This window comes from Haemorhous mexicanus, chromosome 5, assembly GCF_027477595.1.
Source record: "Haemorhous mexicanus isolate bHaeMex1 chromosome 5, bHaeMex1.pri, whole genome shotgun sequence".
Taxonomy (NCBI): domain Eukaryota; kingdom Metazoa; phylum Chordata; class Aves; order Passeriformes; family Fringillidae; genus Haemorhous; species Haemorhous mexicanus.
In genome coordinates this window covers 25,524,271-25,543,737 of record NC_082345.1, presented here as the reverse complement: position 1 = coordinate 25,543,737, position 19,467 = coordinate 25,524,271, and the positions used below count along the sequence as shown (strand labels likewise).

The 19,467-nt window shown below is 50.0% G+C and overlaps 1 protein-coding gene across 3 annotated transcripts; it reads left to right on the top strand.

The window, feature by feature from the left end:
- The first annotated feature begins 21 nt into the window (after window positions 1-21).
- LGALS2 (galectin 2) lies at window positions 22-18,991 on the top strand. Of its 3 annotated transcripts, XM_059846391.1 has the most exons (6): window positions 22-162; window positions 13,014-13,119; window positions 13,628-13,655; window positions 17,205-17,287; window positions 17,499-17,658; window positions 18,801-18,991. In XM_059846391.1, exons 4-6 carry the CDS (start codon window positions 17,232-17,234, stop codon window positions 18,945-18,947), a joined length of 363 nt encoding a protein of 120 aa, XP_059702374.1. In that variant the 5' UTR covers window positions 22-162; window positions 13,014-13,119; window positions 13,628-13,655; window positions 17,205-17,231; the 3' UTR covers window positions 18,948-18,991. The 3 variants fall into 3 exon arrangements, with proteins under 3 accessions (XP_059702374.1, XP_059702372.1, XP_059702373.1); XM_059846389.1 differs by lacking the exon at window positions 13,628-13,655 and having other exon boundaries at window positions 23-162; XM_059846390.1 differs by lacking the exons at window positions 22-162; window positions 13,014-13,119; window positions 13,628-13,655 and adding an exon at window positions 16,707-16,750.
- Window positions 18,992-19,467: the final 476 nt, after the last annotated feature.

Genomic DNA, 19,467 nt, shown 5'->3' with positions numbered 1-19,467 from the left:
CAGGCACGGGGAAAGGCGCGGGAGGCGGAAGAAAGCGGAAGGCCCTCCCGGAGAAGGACACAGAGGGCAAGCGAGCGCGGGGCGGGGCGGGACGCCGGAAAGCAGCGCCGCGCGGAAACCGGGCGAGCCGGCCCCTCCCGGAAGAAGCGGTGTTACTGGCAGGTGAAGCCACTTCCCGTACAGAGACCGGACACTTCCGGCGGGCGGCCGGCGGTGTCCTTTAAAAGGACACGGGCCCGCCGGGCGCTGCGCATGCGTGGTGCGCGCCCACCGCGGCCCGGCAGTCCAGACGGGATCGGGTGTCGGCCAGTAAAAAATATAAATATAGATATAAATGGCAGCAAGTGCGGTCCCCTACACTGTACTTGAAATAGCATCTGATCTTCTGGCAGCGCCTGCCCTGGATCTTCGGCCTGGCCGAGCAGCGTGTGGGGCGGGCGGGGGCGGGGGTGCTGGTGATGTTCCAGGAACACAAACTCCCTTTGTCCCCGGTTTCCGTGTGGCTCTGGTGATCCAGGCCAGCCAACTGCGGCACATAACAGCGCCTGCTTTCTCTGTGCTCCAGGAGCAGCACGGCTTCTCCCCGACTCGCTGCTTTTCAGATCCCGAGCGACCTGGGGGAGCGCCTGTGTGAGGGGAGCCCGGGGAGGGTGTCGGCGGCGGGGTTTGGGGCTGGGGCGGGCCGGAGCCTCGGCGATAAGAGCACAATGCAGCCCGCAATTAGGCGTTCCGGCCTCTGCTGTGCAGACAGGCGTCGGAGCCCAGTGCTGCCGGGCTGGGTTACTCATTTACAGGGCTAATCCCGCGGTTGACGGAGGAACTGCCCTGTTGTCACCCCTAATGACTTTTCCTGATGGATAGCCATTGTTTTGGTAAGGGCTTTTTGGCCATTAAAAAGCATTTTTTGGCGCCTGAATGTAGTCCTTTTTTTAACTGTTACAGCCTTGCATCACAAAGCCCTTTTAAAGTGCTTTTCATAGAAAATTGCAACATCCTTCCCCTTGCTGTGTTCAGGCACGTTTTACGCAGATTATTTTAATCTTATGAGTCAGCCCTGCCTGTCACTATTCCTTTGATTTTTCTGAGAATCCTGAAGTCATCTCTAGGAGCCCTCCAGGTCATGTACGATCTGCATAGAAGGCACGCACAGCTCCATCCCCCACAGCGATGCCTCTGAATCAGAGGTTTCGCAGGCTGGTGTTTTACATAGGCCCCTTTTGCTCAGGTTTCGGTCCGTCTGAGTCTCAAGCGTGTTTGTTTTCCTGTCTTTGGCAACACCCAGTGGTTAGCAAGTCCAGGATGGATGGAAGGCTGCACCTCTTTTCGGCTGGTTGCAAACAATGGCGAGTGAACTCGTGCATAACAGTCCTGTCAGCGGCGACCTTGCTTTTATTTCTCACAGATTTACAAGTCTCTTTCCCCTTTGGTACATCTGCTTTCCGTATAACAGGGACCCAAAGTGCAGCCAATGGAAAAAGAGATCGGAATGTGAATCTTTGTTCCCTGTAAGGACGGCTAGATGATGTGTAAGGAACAACCTCTCTCCCCTCGATTTATTTTTACGGACAGCTGGAATTTTAAGCTAGGTTTGGATGGAGTGAGGCGCTCCAAGTTGTAATTAACACTGCTCCAGAGGGAAAGTACTGGAGCTATAATTAGCTCGTAGAGAATTGCGGAGGAAAGTGGTGGCGTGCAAGCCAGAGGCCTGGATGAGCTCAGCTCATGGGGTCAGAGCATGGCCCAGGTTCGGCAAGTGGGCGCGGTCCCGGGTTGGGCATAGGGCTGCAGTCCCAGGTTCGGCACAGGGGCGCGGTCCCAGGTTCGGCACAGGGCTGCAGTCCCAGGTTCAGCAGAGGGATGCGGTCCCAGGTTCAGCACAGGGCTGCAGCACAGGGCTGCACTCCGTGGTTGCCGGGCTCCGCAGCGCCGCCCGCAGAGGGCACCAGCAGGCAGGGGAGAGCCTGCCTGAGCAGCCCGGGCTCAGTGAACGCTCCTGCTGCTTGCACACTCGAGGTGAATCCCAAACAAACCAAGTCCCTCTCCATCGGGAAGGAGAGGCCTCAGAGGAGTGGCAGGTCCGCCTGGGACCGGGGGTTTTCCACCTGCCAGGTCGTCTTCTGCCGGCCAGAACCACCCTGTCACCCGTGTCTGTCCCAATGTTTGTTTGGTTTCTCTGCCGTGTGGGTTTGTGTGAACCCTGCGATGTTTTTCAGATGTGCTTGTGTGTGCTTCCTCCTGGGTCGTCAGCTCTGGTCCAGGACATGAGCTTCCTTTTCTCCATCAGATTCCTCTTTCTTTGGCAAGGTGTTCTGCCAGAGACTTTTCACTTTCCTGAAGTTTGGTACTGTGATCTTTTGTTACTTTTGTGTGTGTGTGTGTTTGCTTGTTTTCCTGCTCTGGCTGACTCCAGCAGCCAGTTCCTGGGGGGTTGGTTCAGTTTTCACTCTGCCACTTTATCTTGGAACAAGCAGGCAGCACCTCTCCTGACATCACCTCGGACCATGCACTTCTTTACACAGTCCTCTGGATTTGTAGCCCTGCCATTCCGTGACCTTGGCTAATCTCCTTCCTTTTGCAATACTTTTAAGCACCTTTCCCAGCAGAGGGTTGCAATTAGAGAGGCAAGTATAGAGTTGCATACTTCTGTAGAGGGAGAGCAGGTTTGAGCTCCTTTAATCTAATAGGAAATGTCTCCTTCCCTTTCATGTGCAGCCTTTTCTTGTATGCAATCATCTACCAGGATTGCTCCCTTCCATTTCTTTCAGCAGTTTCCCTTTCAGCTGTAGGAAGACCTGTCCCCGGTGATCAAAGGCATCCTTCTGCAGCTACAGGAGCAAAATGAGGAAACAGGATGCTGCATAAGGGATCAGAAAACCTGCTGGCTAGATCTCTGCAATTAAGCATGTCTTGAAGCAAGACTCAGGGAAATACTCAGCTAATCTTGCTGCCTCAGTTTCCCTGGTTCTTAGCATGGGGGTATAATTTCATTTTCTTCCTTTGGGGAATTGCCTTGACCTCTATACACCAATTTTCCTTTCCGCATTGGTTCTGTCATTAGATCAACTGGCTCAGCGAGACAAGTGAGAGAAGCAAATACCAGAGTTAGAGGTGAACTGTGCAGCTCCCTGTTTCCTTGTGTTCAAGCCTGGCTTCCCAGCTCAAGGGGTGTCTTGATTCCTTGACTGAGCAGGCAGCAGTGCCCTTCTGGTACAGTGTGGGGAGTGAAAGTGTCTCTTTACACCCTGGGGAAGGCTCAAGTGGGTTTGCTGATGCTGATAGCTTCTTTCCAACAAAGTCCGGGGCATTTGGGGCGTGCTCTGAGAATATGGGAATGCTCTTGCTGCTGAGGAGCTGTATCTGCAGCAGGCAAAGATGAAATAAAACTGATGGGATGGAAGCCCTCGTTGTAGCTGTGGCTTGGGGACTGGTAGGTTTTGTAGCTGGAAGCTGAATGAGGGGAGGATGGCCTGCCAGGTTAGAGCGAGCTGCTTTGAATTTATGGGGCTGAAGTGAGCTGTGAGGGCTCTGAGCCCGCAAGGGGGAGCCTCCATGGAGTCATTCACAGCACTGCTGATGAGATCAGCTCCAGACTGGAACAGATCCATCACCAATACTGTGCACTCGGTGCTCAGGAGTCAGCAGAGGCACTGGAAAACGTGAACAGATTCACCCATTCTTGCTTTATCCCTTGCCTGCAGAGTTGCAGCTGGCAGATGGAAGGGGCATGATTAGAGAGCACAAGTACTGGAAGGACAAAAGCAGTTCAAGAGCCTGGATTTTGCTGAGATACAGTTTGGCTCTAAAGAACAGCAGGAGGGAGAAGGAGAAAAACTCTATTGCAAAGGCATTTTTCACGGGCGCCCAAGCGTGATCTGAGCAGAAATTGGCAACATGAAGCTAGGCATCCTGAAGCAAATTGGGGAGCCCAGCTGCAGCAAATCCCCAAGCCTGGGTGATGAACACATCCCCGCATTGCGGCGACAGCAAAGCGTGGCTTAGTGCAGTGTTTGCTGGGGATGGTTAATGTGGCAGCCGCCCGGGAGCTCAGGGATCAGCCGTGTGCAGCGTTTGCTGGGGATGGTTAATGTGGCAGCCGCCCGGGAGCTCAGGGATCAGCCGTGTGCAGCGTTTGCTGGGGATGGTTAATGTGGCAGCCGCCCGGGAGCTCAGGGATCAGCTGTGTGCAGCATCTCTTTTCCCGCTGCTGAGTGCCCCAGTGCCAAATGCACGTGTACTTGGCTGTGTAGCTGGCTCAACTGTGGCATGATGAGCTTGAATAGATGGGTTTTGGCCCAGGCTTGAAAATCCCCCATGGCCAGCAATCTCGTTTTGGCTGCAGCCACCTCAGGTTCCCTAGGAAACTCCAGTGCTGGCTAAAGTCCGGGCTGTGAAGCAGCAGGAGGAGGCAGTCTGGCGGCGCCCTCCCTCCAGCCTGGCTGCTCAGTCTCTGCCACCTGGCACTACAGCCAGCTTCTGCCCCGCTGCTGGTGATGGTGAGGAGCAGCAGGGCAGAGTGATCCCAGTTCTGGGGCGTGGTGGACGTGGAGCTAGGGATTAAAAGAAAGCTGTGACCCAAGAGGAGGGGGAGGGAGACGCTGAGTCTGCATAACAGATTACCCAAGGGTGGACCTGGCTTTTCATAGACTCCATTCTAGCCCCTCTGGCTTCATCTGTTTTAGTAAGTGCAACAGGAGCAGGGCTGGGCCTGAGCAGTGCCTCAGGATGATAGCTTATGTTGCTCAGGATGATGGCTTATGCCATACAGTTGTTAGCAATCCCCCTGCCTTGGTTTTGAGCAGTGCCACAGTGCCCAGGCATGGCTGGGGGACAGAGCGGGCTGGAGTCTGTTCCCAACAGAGCCTTGTTGCCATGCTTTTAACCCCACGGATGGGAGCTGTGTTCTGCTCCTTGGCTTTTGGGGCAAAGGGTGAAACAGCTATACCCTGTAAGCCCAGGTCCTTCAGAAGGCAGGTTTTTGAAGTGCAGTCATTGCACTTCATGCACTGTTTATTTATCCTCTAATTTTCCAGTGTTTTCCTTGTCGAAGATTGGGGAATGTCATGCAACAGGTCGTGAGTGAGTGTGTGGGATGGAGGTGTGTGTGCCAGACTGAAACTGGGAAATGCTCTGTCTGCTGGGTATGGCTGAACTGTGGGTTGTGACTCAGTGTCCAATACTCCATGCTATGCATCATTGGCTGCATTTGACCTTCTGTCATGTGGGGTGGATGAGATATTAGGAGAAAATGTTGCCCAAGCAAATGAGGTCAGTGTGCGGACCTGCTCCTGGATGTAGGGATCAGACAGGCCTGGGCACACAAACACATTGAATTTGCCCCTCTGGCTTTCCTGCCTGTGGCTGGCAGAGCAAGGAGCCCATGGAGCACATGCTTCTGCAAGAACTTCCCAGGCACACACACCTGTGTCCTATTTCCCCTGCCACCCCAAGCCACATCAGGTCTGGGAGGTCAGCAAGGGAGCAGAACAGGGGCAGAGCTCATGTATCCCCCATTTAACATGCTGCTGACAGATGTTTCCCCCAGCCAGAAGAAGGAGCATGTGCCTTAGACCAGCCTCTGCCTTGTCTCCACTTGGAAGGGCTTTGTTCAAGCAACTCACTGTTCCCCTCAGCTCCACAGGCTTTTCAAAGGCAGTGTCCATGTTCTGGATCTTGCTGGAACCATGTTGCACTTTTGCTGTCCCTCATGTGCAGCCCAAGCCCCCTCATCTTGGAGGGGGGAAGATGCTTCTAGCAGCAGCTGTTCCTCTTTCAACAGAGGTTGTTCCTCCTCAAACAGAGCAGCTTTGCATCTGGAGTAGCCTGGTTCCCAGCAGCGGTGCTCCAGCTGAATTTCAGGAGGGTGGTGTGTGCTAGGATTTGGTAGGGTTAAAAGCTGTGGTGTCATGGCATCATTCAAGAGTGGGCTGTGACACTTCTTCCCTCTGACTGCTGTGCTTCTCCTGCTGGTGTCCAGAGCTAGTGCGAGGCACTCTTCAGCTCATCCTGAGCCAGCTCTCAGGGAAGCCCTGTCTCTGACAGAGATATTCAGGAAAGATTCCCACCCCTTTCCTAATGAGGCCAAGTGAATAATAGAGATGTTCCTCAGGGATGGTGTTGTAAGCAGTGCTACGTGCACGTTCAGGACCAGAAAGCAGGTCTCCACTAGCTTTTCCCTGCTGTGTGGATGTGTGTCCCATCCTGACAGAAGAGATAAGATATCTGCTGCAGATGGGAACTTGTCTGGCAGTGTAGCCACCTGTCCTCACATTGTGCTTATCAGATCTCCCAGCTTGGGAAGTCTGTTTGAGTCTGTTTGTTGGCAACGTGTTTGAGGCTATTCAGCCTGGGATATGATAAGATTAGTCTGGGGTGAGTCGAATGGAAGGCATTTAGTTTCAAATACTCTTTTCCTCTCTCTGGAGCAAGCATCCACCATTCAGGAATCTGACTGCAATTAAAGCCTGGTGTTTGTTTTGCTGCTGGGGTCTCTCCAGGAGGGGAGCAGCACAAAGAAACTTGGGGGCAGCTAGAAAGACACAGCCAGGTTGTGGCCCCTGCGTGTTGCCAGTGGTGAGGAAAAAAGGACAGCAGGAAAAGGCACAAACTGGAAGGAAGGGAAAGAGAGACAGAGAGAGCAAAGAGCTTGGCATGACTGCTGGAACTGCAAAATAAACATCCACTGTGCTCAAGTGAGGGCTTATGTACTACTGGCTACATGGGTCAGAAACAAGAGTAGAGGCTCATGGGTGCAGTCCAGAGAAGGGACAGGAAACCTATGTAGGACAGGGTGTCCCTTAGTGCCCAGTGTAGTGCTGGAAAGGGAGACTAGGTGTCCCATCAGTGTAAAGCGGTCACTGCCCTGCTCCCTGGAGTATCTTGTGGGGATGAAATACCTCAGGGCAGTGTTGTGGCCCAGCTCTTTCCCTGTGTCTCACTCTGAAGGTCCATAGGTATTTCTGGTGCCCTTCCCTCTGGAAGGTGGGAGAAGAGGAATATGGAGAGTCATTTGTGTGGGCCTGATCTTTTCTTAGATCTCCTTCAGATGCCTGCAATTCCCTCTTTAGATGCCCATTTCCTGCATTGAGTCAGTCATTTGGGGATTTGGACTCCCTTTTTTTGGCAGCCTTTCTTTCCCATGTTCATCTGGTTTGGTTTTTACTGTTTCATTTTGCAGTGCCATCAAAGGGAGTTTGTTCAAGCTGATTTTGCAGCAATAGATAGTTTTGACTTGACAGCCCCTTCCTTTGCAGACCTCAGTCATGGCCTTAGGTCTAGGGTGGGTTGCCCCTTCAGATGCTCTCAAAGCTGCTGTGTGGTAAGGTGGCTTGCTGCTTCCCAGTGGAGATGAAGGATACTTGGCTTTAGTGATGTCAGCATGGGAGAACAGACTTTTTTTTTTGCTCCCCTTCTTTCCAGCCTATGAGCTGTTAATTCTTGTGGCTTTTCAAAACTTGCTATTTCTCCCTTAGCATTTCTTTCTCTCTCTCTTTTTTTTTTTTTTTTCCAATGCATGAGCCACCATTGGCATTGTGCCTCGTGCGTGTGACTCAGATGGATTCTGCTTGTCTGAAAGATTCCTGTGAATCCTCAAGAGTTGTCCAACCTGCCTGGGCTCAGCGCAGGAAGCCATGAGAATCACTCTGGAAGGGAGTCCTGCAGCCTCGCTGTCCCTGCGTGGGATGGAGACTCGGCAGGCACTCTCACTTCTTGCCCTGGCTGTGCTGTGGGGCTGAATCCGGGATGGCAGCTCTGTGGAGGGAGGTTCCCAAGGACCTTTTGTATAATAGTGCAATGCTGCATTTCTTTTTTGCTTATTCTAGTTCCAGCCAGCTGGTCTCATGCTGTCTCTGTTGTGGGAAATGGTCCCCTTGAACTCAATGAAATTGGGCTCGGGGCATCTTGGAACTGCCATGGCTTCCACTGCAGGAAGACTTCTGTTCTTTGAATGCCTCTGGTTTTCAGACTTAATTGGACCCACCCAGGGGCTGACTTTTTTTACTGAATGCCTCAGTACCTCCTGCTGATAGTAGATGGTGTGATGAGAGATCAGCATCTTTGATACTCCAGTGGTATCAGCTAGGGGGACACAGCTTCCTTTTAGCTTTTTGCACAGGTTTGCAAAATGATTTGATTTTATTTGATTTGATTTGATTTTGTGGCCGTGAAAACTTTAAGATGAGAATCCAAACAGGAGGAGTTGATTTTGGATGTGAACTTGGGTGTCTGTGCCTCAGTTTCCTCTTGTGAGGGAGCTGCCATCTTCTTTGCTCAATGGTAAGATAAAACTGTTGTAGATGATAATCTTTTGGTGGAAGATGCAAGTGGACCATAAGACCTCATGAAGCTGATCCTTTGTGGAGTGCTCTTTGGAAGATCCTTTTCCCATTAAGCTAATAATATCTCATCCAAAAGATGTGGGTAAAACTGCGTGATCCCAAAAGTCCCAGAGAGAGAGAAGCTGTGATCTTTCTATACATCTTCTGTTTTCCAGTAGGGAAGCTTTCAACACAAGTGAATGATTATCTCCAGGCGTGTTTTTGAAAGCCTTTCCCACAACCGGCATTCCTGGCATGCACCTATGAGTGAAAGAATTGGAGAAATGAAGTCTGGAAATGGAACTGGATGGCATGCCATCAGTCCTCTGACCTCTCTTCTCCACCCTCTGCCAGCTGTGTTCATTCTCCTGCCCCTCAGCCAAGCTGGAGACCCAGAAGACAAGACTCATCTGGCTGCCTAGCTTGATAAAAATGACCCCTTATCAACCAATTTCCTTGCAAATGAACCACCTTTCTCCTGTGCACAGCTCGGATCACACAGAAATGTTTCTACAGACTTCAGAGCTGCCTGAGAGAGACATTCCTTGCAAAGGTTCAAGGACATAACTTGGAAAGCATCCATCAGAGCACATTTGAGCTCCCCCATGGAGATGGGAGACGCCAGCCACCGTGGCACCACCACCCTTCAGACAGAGGAAGGAGAGAGATGGAGTTGGGGGCTGTACTTGTTCCCTGTGCTCTTGATCTGCTCCACTGCTTGATGCAGATTCCCTTTCTCACTGCCCCTTCCCCTGAAGAAAGGTGTGGGGTTTCCCCCACATTTTAGTTCTTCAGCTGTCTTTGTCCTTCCTTCTTTTTCCCCACTTCCTAAGGAAGAGAAATTGCACCCTACAGCTGAAGAGGGGTGATGTTCGTGGAGAGCCTGCTGGATGCTGATGGCCTCTAATGTCTTGCCCTCTGGTTTAGATCATGGACACTACTTCTGTAGTTTCCACAGGTGTGCTGGATGATGCACTGTGAGGGAGCTGAGGCAGGAGGGGTGGCAGGGGATTAACCTCTAGTCCTTTGTCCCTTTCCATTTTACCTGATCTGAAGGTGGAGACCAGTGCTTTCTCTAAAGGAGCCCTCTCACTCTGGGTAACATCTTAGGCAGGAGCTTGGTGCTCCTGGGCACTTTTTTCTTGTGCTCATCCTTGCTTTGGCTTCTCCTGCATCTCCTGGACAGTTCTCTCCTGTAAACACCCTTCAGATCCACAGACCTTACCCAGTTTCTTGCTTACCTCAGTGTTTGGCTGAGGTAAGTACACTTTGTTCTTTCGGTCCTCCTCCGTTAGGAAGCTGGCTGACTTTCAGAGCTCAGGGATCAGTTGGGTGTAGATTGCAGCACTCTCTGCTGAGAGACCAACCAACACTTCTTGACTAAAGGGGAAGCTAGTCCTATTCAGGAATTTCTGTACTGGCAGGTGGTGGGCTGAGCATCTCCATTAAAAGGTGGTGGAAGCTTCTGCTCAGTCGTATCCTGAGCCCTGGCCTCTCAAAATCCACCCCACAGCTTCTATGACAGGGTCATTCCCCCCTAGGCTTAATGAAGAGAGGAAATCAAAGCAGAAACAGGCCTTAATCACAACTGCCATGAGGAACCACAACCAGGGCCCAGATGAGGTCAGAGAACACAGTTTAAATCAGGTCACTGCCTGAGATTTATTGTGTGGAGTTTTAATTTTTCTTTCCTCCCGCACTGAAATCTTTCCCCAGAGGCTATTCAAGGAAATAAATAGCCAGTGGAGAGGGACAATAGCTTGCCGTGGAGTACAAATTATATGAAGCAGTAGGAAATAATAGCAGAGTAAGCAGCTGCTACTCCAAGAAAAAATGCATGGTTGATGTCTCCAGCTCCCTTTGCCTTGAGCAGACACTGATGCCTGGTCCAAGGCACAGGCTCCCTCAGTGCCTGGAGTGCAATACGGGACAGGTACCTTATCCGTGCTGCAGTGCCATTCTCCAGTGCCACTTCTTTGGTGCCTAGTTAGCACCAAGCCTTTCATGAGGGTGCTAAAGGGATCTCTGCCCTCTTCTTGCAGAGCTTGGGTTATGTGGGGACAATGGCACATGCATCCACATACCCAGCATGGCTGGCTTGCCTTCCTCTATCTTCCTTAAGCCTTCTGGATTGAGCATTATCTCTGGTGGTGACCTATGTCAGTCCTGCAGGGGACTGTTCATAGCTCACGTTGTCTACAGAGAATGTGTTGGCTGCCCTCTCCTCTGAGCCCCTTGCAGCCCTTCCTCAGAATGCTGTTGAGATAGAGAGATGGTGGGGATGATTTTGGCATGTTGGTGTGGATCCTGGGGGCTGTCTCTGCCACAGAAGGCCCTGAGAATCCTCTAACCGCTGAGTCTACCTTGGCTGGGAAGCGAGGAAGTCTGTGGTTTTCCTCAGGGCTTCACACCTAGCTGGCTTATCTCCTGCCCAAATAAGAAAACAAAATAAATACTGCTGCCAGCAAGGATGCTGCCGAGGATCTTGGCAGCCTTCTGGGGAGGATGGCATTCAGTCTGTTCTCAACAGCTGTGTGGGTGCCCTGTGGTTGAGGTGGCAGCTCTAGGCTATGGTACAGCAGGTGCTGCTGTCTGGAGGCACACCAAGGGTCCTGAGATCCCGTTGGTGCTCCTGGTGGCCTGAGATCACCTCAGGACTAGCAGAAAGGCTGGGAAAGATTGTTGACCCCAAAATCTAGAGATATCTGACCTCTGCAATAGAGCTGCTGCATTTTATGGGGAAAGCACTCTGCAGAGGACTTGCCCTACCATCCTCCTGGCTGAAAGTCAACATGCTTGCATTAGGCTCTTCCTTTCTTAAAATATGTTTGGGGTTATTTTTTTTTTTCCATGCAAAATTGCAGGCCTGCCTGCTCCCTGCTGGAAGATTGCCCTGCCCTTGGGTTTCATGTGGCCCCCACCCTCACACCAAGTTACTGCCTGCTGGGTCTTTGCTGTCCCTCTGGGAATGCAGCAAATACTCCTCTGGTCACAGTGATGTGAACATGGGTGTCCCATACCAGTACAAGCCAACTGCCCTCTGGCCTGGGTAAAAATCTAGGGGGCCCTGGAGGGGTGCTCCCAATCAGGTGTCCTATTATAGGATCATCTCTCTGGGGAGTGAAGGGTTCCTGGATCCTTTGCACCAGTGGCTGCCAGTTTCCACAACTATTGTTTATGTTTTCCTTACTGCACAGATCCTCCGCCTCTTTTGCAGATGCTCTTTAGCCGGATTTCCTCTTTCTTTGGGATTTACATTCCCATGCTATCATTGTTTCCCCAGGCCTTCTGCTTTGCAGTGTCAGCAGGGAAGTATCAACCTGCCCCTGTCACCCTCCTTTCATCATCCCAATCACCTTCGCCAAAATTCTACAACTGCAGTGGAGAATTTTGACTCTTCTGGGGTCCCTAAAGTCTCATCCCCTTCTGATGTGGGGAGCACATACCCCTGCACGAGGGAGACCATCTGCACAGGGCTGGTGTCTGACCATATGGAGGCTCAGCTCTGCAGACGAAGGAAGTCGCCAGTGCTGGCAGAGTTGCTGCCTGGCTTCCCACTATTGTTCCCAATGGCAAATAAAAGGGGGGTGAACGCCCCTGCTGAGCATTGTAGGAGGGGGTAAATGTTATCTTGATAAAATCTCGTGGCCCCTCTCTGAGCAGCTCATGCCTCTTTCCTGCTCGTCTCCCTCTCTGCATAGTCTCACATCCCTGGTACTTGTGGCTCTGCTCTCAACTCTCTGCACAGAGAGTTTTACTCATCCCTCAAACAGAACAACAGAATGGGTCAGGTTGGAAGGGCCCACAGGGGCTCATCTCCTCCTTGCCCAGCCTCCCTGCTCTAGCAGGATCATCTCAGAGCACATTGCACAGGATTGCATACTGATGGTTCTGGAATATCTCCAGTGAGGGAGACTCCACAACCTCTCTGGGCAGTCTGTTCCACTGTGCAGTCACCTACACTTCCTCACATTCAGGTGGAACTTCCTGTGAATCAGTTTCTGCCTGTTGCCTCTTGTCCTATTGCTTGGCACCACTGAGAAGAGTCTGGCTCCATCCTTCTGACCCCTCCTTCAGATGCTGATAGACATTGGTGAAGTCCCTTCTCAGCTGTCTCTTCTCAAAGCTGAACAGGCCCAGCTCCTCCAGCCTTTCCTCATAAGAGAGATTCCCCAGTCCCTTCATCATCACTGTAGCCCTCTGCTGGACCCGCTCCAGGAGCTCCATGGCTCGCCTGTACTGCAGAGGAGCCCAGAACTGGACACAGTAGGAGACACACACTGCTCTCCCTCTCAGGCAGGTGTAAGGAAAGGGTTAGTAATTTGCAGTATATGCCTTAAACAAGGGCTTGGTGGTGAACTTGTTGCAGAAAAAAGTCACAAGTGCCTATGCACAACCCATGAAGGAAGCAAGGTTTCAGTTTTGGTTCAGTCCAACTGAACCAAAACTGTTCAGGTCAAAGCTCAGCTGTGGTGTGTTGGATAAGAAGTGAACTACTGTGCAAGTGCTAGAGGTGGGGTCATAAAAAGGACACTTGTTTTTTTGAGGTACTTGTCTCACAGTGCCCCCAGAACAGACCCCCCGTGACCATCGAATTAAGATCTGAGTATGCGCAATGGCAGAACCATGCCTACTCCTGCCTCCCATGCTAATGTGAAACTGAAAGTCACTTCTACCTCTGCTTTTTATCCAAATAAGGGACTGCATAAGAATTATTGAGGAAATAAAGTGAACTGGATGAGACCTCACCATCAAGAAGCCCAAGGCACAGAAGGACCAACGGGAGGCTGCTAGATCCATGGAGGTGACCACCTTCTACTTGCCCTATCTCGCTTCTTCTCCCCCTCTCTCTTTCTCTCTCCCTTTCTCTTTTCCATATAAGATTAATTTGTAAAATAAAGCCAGCATTGTTGAACTGGCATTTAGTCTCCTTTCCACCTTAATTTGGGCAGATGAGTTCAACAGTGAATCGTAACATTTTAATTGGCATTACCATTTTCTGGCCCAAAGTGCCATTCAACAGTTCTGAACTTTGACTGTTCTTCCTGCCTGGTGGGAGATTGACCAAGCCTTTACTGTTACTTTTACTGTCCATCTATGGGTGACAGTTTTCTCCTGCTTGGTGTGGCCAGGTTGTCTCCCTGTGAGGGAGACTGAAGGAAAAATGGTTTTTAAGGGTGACCACTGTAAAGCTAAAGTTTTACTTTCTCCTGGAGAAGTTTGGTAGTTGCCTCTCTCCTCTAGGGTTGGAATGGGTATAAACTAATTGTGATAATGTACAGGCAATAGCTGACCACATTACTAGTTTGCAGGTCGAATGAAAAATGGGATGAGGAAAAGGTAAGTTGCCCATTAAAGGTAAGAAGGTAAGTTATTTGTGCAGTTTTGGGAGGTTGTTTACCTTGCGTGCAAAAATCAAAAGCTTCCTGCCACCTGAAAAGGGTTGCAGATGTAAAATTTATGAGTTTGAAGTCAGAAAATGCAGTTCTTAGAACAGCATTGTCTTTTGAGAAAGGGCCACAGGAGAAATTGTAAAAACTAATAGATATTCTTTTAAATAAAAAATGAGCTATTAGAAGAACTACTGTCTGCAGCTGAGATATGAGAAAAACAGATGCAGAAAAATCTAGGTAAATTACTTGATAATATCCCACATGAATCATCCTCTTATTCAGTCCAGCACATCTATAGGGTGGTATATTGTGATGATCTTGAAACATGGGATAGGGACATTTGGTACAGTGATGATGATTTAGAGGCAGACTCTCACCCTATCCCAAAAGCAGTAAAAGTTCAGCCTTTAATTGAAACTGAAACTGTGGATGAGGGGGGTGGAGAAACCCACACTACTGTTCCCTGCAGAGTAAGACACATTGCTGGAAGAACATTCTAGATGTTCAGGGGAATATGAAACCGAATACAAATTTCCCTTATGGGCCGAGATCAGATCTTGCTGAGCGAGGAAGAGGCAGGAGGATTCTGGTGACATAGAGTATTTTTAACTACTACCCCAAGTAACCATAACTACTCATTGACTACCTGAGCTGCCGACTGGGCTGGGAGCATAGACCCAGAGGACACAGGAAAGCCTGCTGCTGTTTAAAACAACAGGATTCTCAGATCTGGCAGCCTCTGTGCAAAAGGCAATGTGTATTTAAGCAATGTATGAAAGCAATATCAATTAAGGTGAGTCTTGATGGTAGCTCCTGTCAGTCCAGCCCTTTTGACTCCTCCCTTTCGTGGCCTTCCAGATAGGCTGAAAATGTTTGTATCAAATGCCCAAATTCACATACAAATGGATGGCACCATGAATATTACTGCAGCAGTGGCACCACCACTAATAGCCCAAATTCACATACCTACCTGGTATGAATTCTCCCAGGAAATAGGGAATTATGGGTGCCATATGGGATGGGTTGGAGCAACCTCTGGGAAGCCACCTGAACTGCCCTGGTGAGTCTGTTGAATTTATACCAGCACAGCAAAGCCAAAATCTTAACCAAGGCTTCATTTAATTAACAGTACCCGCTGCTGCAGGTATTGATAGGGTGGTGACAGAGCTAAAGTTTTTCTGTGTTACCCTTGGGAAGTGAAAGATAGTTCTGGAAAAATCCATCAAATTATCGTCAGATGGATAATGCCCTGCTGTTAACCCACCGTGCACTAGTCAGACAGAAACGGAGCGATTCCATTTTATGGTTTTTCCAGGTTATAGGTATCCTGCATATTAGAAACTGCACCTAGAGCTGAGGGTTCTCCTATTCCAACCTTAGGCATCCACAGGGGTTTTTAGCTTTTCTGTGTGCTATGTTTTGGGGGTTTTAATTTGTGTATGTATCTCTAAGTTTTGTTTACAAATGTAACCAGGTAATGAAGGTTAACAAGTATGGCATTTATAAACTGTGTTGGAAAGATATGCCTTGCTTTAATATGTTTATACTTAATGAAAATAAGCAATTACTGCTTGTTTGCTTTTGCCTCAGTCTGTAGAAGACCCCCTTCTCATGGGTATATTTACTGAGACTGGAATACCCAAGATATTGTTCAGACAGCAAATCCTTACTCCCCAGATAAAAAGCGAGTTACTCTGCAGTTTAGCCAGCCATTCAATTTTGCTCCAATATTTGAGAAGGGGACCCTGGGCTCCCTGGGATGGCTGCAGGGCAGCAGTGTGATATGCAGATGTGTACAGGTGTGCTGTGGACACAGAGTGTGGTGGGAAAGAGACCCAATGCTAGAAAACACCATTCCCAGCACTGGTTCCTGCTGGTTCCTTGCTCAGCCCTGGAGGTTTCACCAACAGTTTCAGCATCCTCTACAGTAAACAAATTTCCCAAGCCTGCTGGACTTTATGACCCCTTGCTCGTGGGAAACACCTCCAGGGAAGGAGTGCTTATCTGTACTTACTTCTCCTTTCTTCAGAATGTTTTAGGGAAGGGTAGAAGCTGTCTACCAGCTGTCTGTGCAGCAGCAGGAGCACTCAGGGGCTCTCTGTAGGTCTTGGGAGGGGTGCTGAGGGACGACTGATCTCCTGAGCCTTGACCTCTTCCTCTGTCTCCCTTTTCCACTTGACTTTTGGAGTTTTACAAATCAGGGGCACTGTCTACTGAGCTTTTACCTGGAAAGAATACAGCAGGGGTGACAGTCTCCTGTGAGGACAACATTCCTATATCTAAGGGTTCGGGAGGATGGGACTATTGAACCTGACGTGGCCTGGTGTGTGGCTCCTCAGACTAAAAGGTTTGGGTCTAGATGGGGCTTGCATGGGAGGTTGCAGAGAGCTGCCACATATGGGTACTGCAATCCACACAGCTGAATCTAGAGCCACAAGAAGGGAAGAAGCTTGGGTGCCACTATGTCACTCCTGCAAAGGACACTCCATAACTCATGCCATCTAGAGGGGATGTGTTGGTTGTCCTCTCCTCCAAGCCCCTGTGAGCCCTTCCTCGGAGCACTGTGTGGAAGGATGGTGGAGACCATTTTTGTCTGCTGGTATGGATTTTGGAGCTGCCCCTTGCCACAAAAGGAAGGAGCTGGGATGTTCTTTTGGGTGAGCTGTTACACACAGGAAAGAAGTGAACATGGTGGTCACACCTCCTAGGCCAGCTGGGAAGATGTTTGTTCTATCTCATGTCAAAAGTAGTACCCCTAAGGGCTCTGTGTCATAGTCCTTCCACTGGGAACCCACCAAGGAGGCTGGGACTTGCTTTTATTTGCTGGAATCCCTAGTAAGAAGTGTACATATGGAGGTTTGTTCCTAGGATCAAAGTCTTCTGGCTTAATAGCAGCCATTGGAGCTTTGCAGAAGCAGGAGTCATGTTAATGTGTAAGCCACAGGGAAGTTCAGAGCTGTAAGGTCCTATGTGCAAAGCATTTCTGAGCTAAACTGCTGGTGTCTCCCTGCCTGGTTACTCTACCCTCTGAGGAAAATGCCTGTAAGGGCTGCTGCTCCTGTCCTCTGTCACCCAGGGTCCTCAGCTCAGCAAGGCTGAGTGAGGCTGGCAAGTAATAGCCACTCTCACCGCTTGCATTTCTTGGGCAGCATCAGCTTTCCACCAAACCCTGGATAGTGCCCCTCTGCTTAAACCCTCTTTGTATCTCTGCTGTCCTGCTTTCTCTTCGTTTTGCTGAGGACAAGCCAGTTTTCACTTCCTCTCTCTCTGATGTCTCTTCTCTCTTGCGGGTTTCACTCAGCCCGCTCTTCTCTCACTGAATGAGAAGTTCACACAAGACTTGCACTGTGGAGGGTTTTGTTATAAGAGGAGCACCAGCTGAGTGCAATTTATGTTCTCCTGGCTGGGCTGCCTCCAAGCAGCACCCTCTCAATGGCAGTGCCAAGTCAGGAGGAATGGCTGAAGGAGCCGCACAGACTATTTTTCTCTGCCTTAGGGAAATATTGAAATCTTAAACCTGAATATGAAGCCTGGGAACACCCTGAAGGTGAAGGGCAAAATATCTGCTGATACTGTTGGGTAAGTACAAAGAAACACTCTTGCCATGCCAGGATTGAAGATGGGCTACAGAGGAAGGTGGTTTTCCAAGGCTGCCAGATACGAAATAGCACATTGTTGTGCCACCTGCAACGCTGATGGAGGAACTGGGTGCAGAGATGCTTGTTGGATCTCAAGTCTTCCAAGACCCTCTCCTGTCCATGCGTGTGACTTTCCTCATGCTCATTTACAGCTTCAGCATCAATCTTGGCAGCAGCTCGAGAGATCTGGCATTTCACTTCAATCCCCGCTTCAATGAGTCTGTCATTGTCTGTAACTCCAAGCGTTCCGATTCCTGGCAGACGGAACTCCGTGACCGCCACCTCCCTTTCTTCAGGGGCTGCACTGTCAAGGTGAGGGTGCCAGCATGGTGTCATGGGGTATGTGTGGTGTGTGTGGCGGGCTATGGGGTGTGAGGGGAAGCCCCTGGTTAGCAGATTCCCTTATCATAGTTTTCCCGGTGCCACCCAGTACCTCCTGCTCACTCACCATGGCCCCTCTTCTGGGTTTTTGTTCCTGATTGCCATTTTCACTCCTCTTTCAAAACTGCAATGCTGTTTCTGAGAATTTTGAGTCCTGTCTGTCTCACACTTTCTAAGTGCTTCCTGGCCCCTCTGTCTGCCCAGCAGGTGAGTGTACCTGGGGCATGTATGAAAGTAAAGGGAGTCTCCAAGAAGCAGGGTTTTGCTGCTGTTTACCTTATTTCTCTCCCTCCTTCCTATGTAAACATAGCCTTTAAGGCAACCTCGAGTTTGGAACAATGTCCAAAATCTTCTCCCTGAACTCTTCGGTCCTAATTACTCCGGGATCTATGGTGCCAATCTGTCCTTTCCCTCTTCCTGCCAGGGATGCTGTCCTAGTTGCTGCCTCACCTCATCTGATGTCCCAAATCATTAACAGGGCTGCATACAGGAGTAGTCCATTTAGGATTAACAGGGCTTTATTTAGGAGTAGTTCCTATATCTGTGGAGAGGAAGCTTGTTTCCTCAGACAGAACTGGCTTTTGGGGAAGGGATAGTGAGGTGACGCCTTTGGGGAACATTGCCTTTAGTTTTCAGTGACCAGTGATGCATTCTTGCCCTGTCTGCTTGTGCATGTTTATCAGCAAAGCTCCTTTTTCTGAGTCCTGGTGAGCTGCTGAGGGCATTGGGGGGTCAGATTTATTCTACCCTGTTCAGAGAACGGTGGTTGTACACATTCCATATGCTCTGTGAAGACATGTAATGGCCTACCTGGGTTTAGCTGCTCTGAGTTTACAGTCTGAGTAGCTGAAACAGCCTTGGGAGAGATCCTGTCCCCAGTCATAGTCTGTATTCCTGCTTAGACCCTTGATATCAACTGCTCATTTCCTGAATCACCCTCACCTCAACCCCTAGCACCTTGCTTAAGGTTGTAGTGGACAGGTCTGACCCTCTTACGTAAAAGTCAGGCCTTTTGACCTCTGAATACCCTCTTTGCTCCCAATTCCTGCCCTTCTTTCTCTTTTCTCACCCAGTTCTTCATTGAAATGCTGTCAGACAAATTCCGTGTGAAACTGCCGGACGGTCACGAAGTGTGCTTCCCCAACCGGCACGGCTACCACAACATCAGCTACGTTAGCATCGTGGGGGGCCTAAAGATCATCTCCTTCAAGCTGACCTGATGGGCACTGCTTCCTAGCTCTAATAAAAACCCAAGCCAGTGGAAGACTGCTTGTTCCAGCTGCTTTGTCATCTGTGAGAGCTCTGTGTCTCTGTGCAAGCCACTGACAAAGTCCAAGGTTCTCCCACCAATAGGAAAGAAGCCATTGTTGGATAATGCCAGGTACCTGCCAGGTCAGAACAGGCTGTGGGGTTGAAGGGATGGTAGGTAGGACAAAGCAGGCTGTAGGTGGGGTCCAGGATGAGGACACCATATGATTGCTGGGGAACCGGTTGTGTAATCTTTTCACAAAGCTCCATTACTTCCTGCAGCCGAGCTTTTGGGAAAGGGGGGATGGTGACATGGGAAGGAAGGCATAAATGTAAATGAAGTGACATTTGGTGTGGCATTAGGTACTACAAAAGTGCATAATTAAAAGGTGGCATGGGGACGACAGCACACATGTGCCCCCAGCCAGCATTTCTGCCATAGATAAGGGATTGTCTCCAACTTTCCCTTCTACCTCACTTATCTGCTGGCAC

Bases quoted from the DNA above. Each gene is read 5' to 3' on its own strand.
- LGALS2 (XM_059846389.1), top strand. The intron at 17,288-17,498 runs GTAAGTACAAAG...GCTCATTTACAG, and splicing joins ATATCTGCTGATACTGTTGG to CTTCAGCATCAATCTTGGCA. The intron at 17,659-18,800 runs GTGAGGGTGCCA...TTTCTCACCCAG, and splicing joins TCAGGGGCTGCACTGTCAAG to TTCTTCATTGAAATGCTGTC.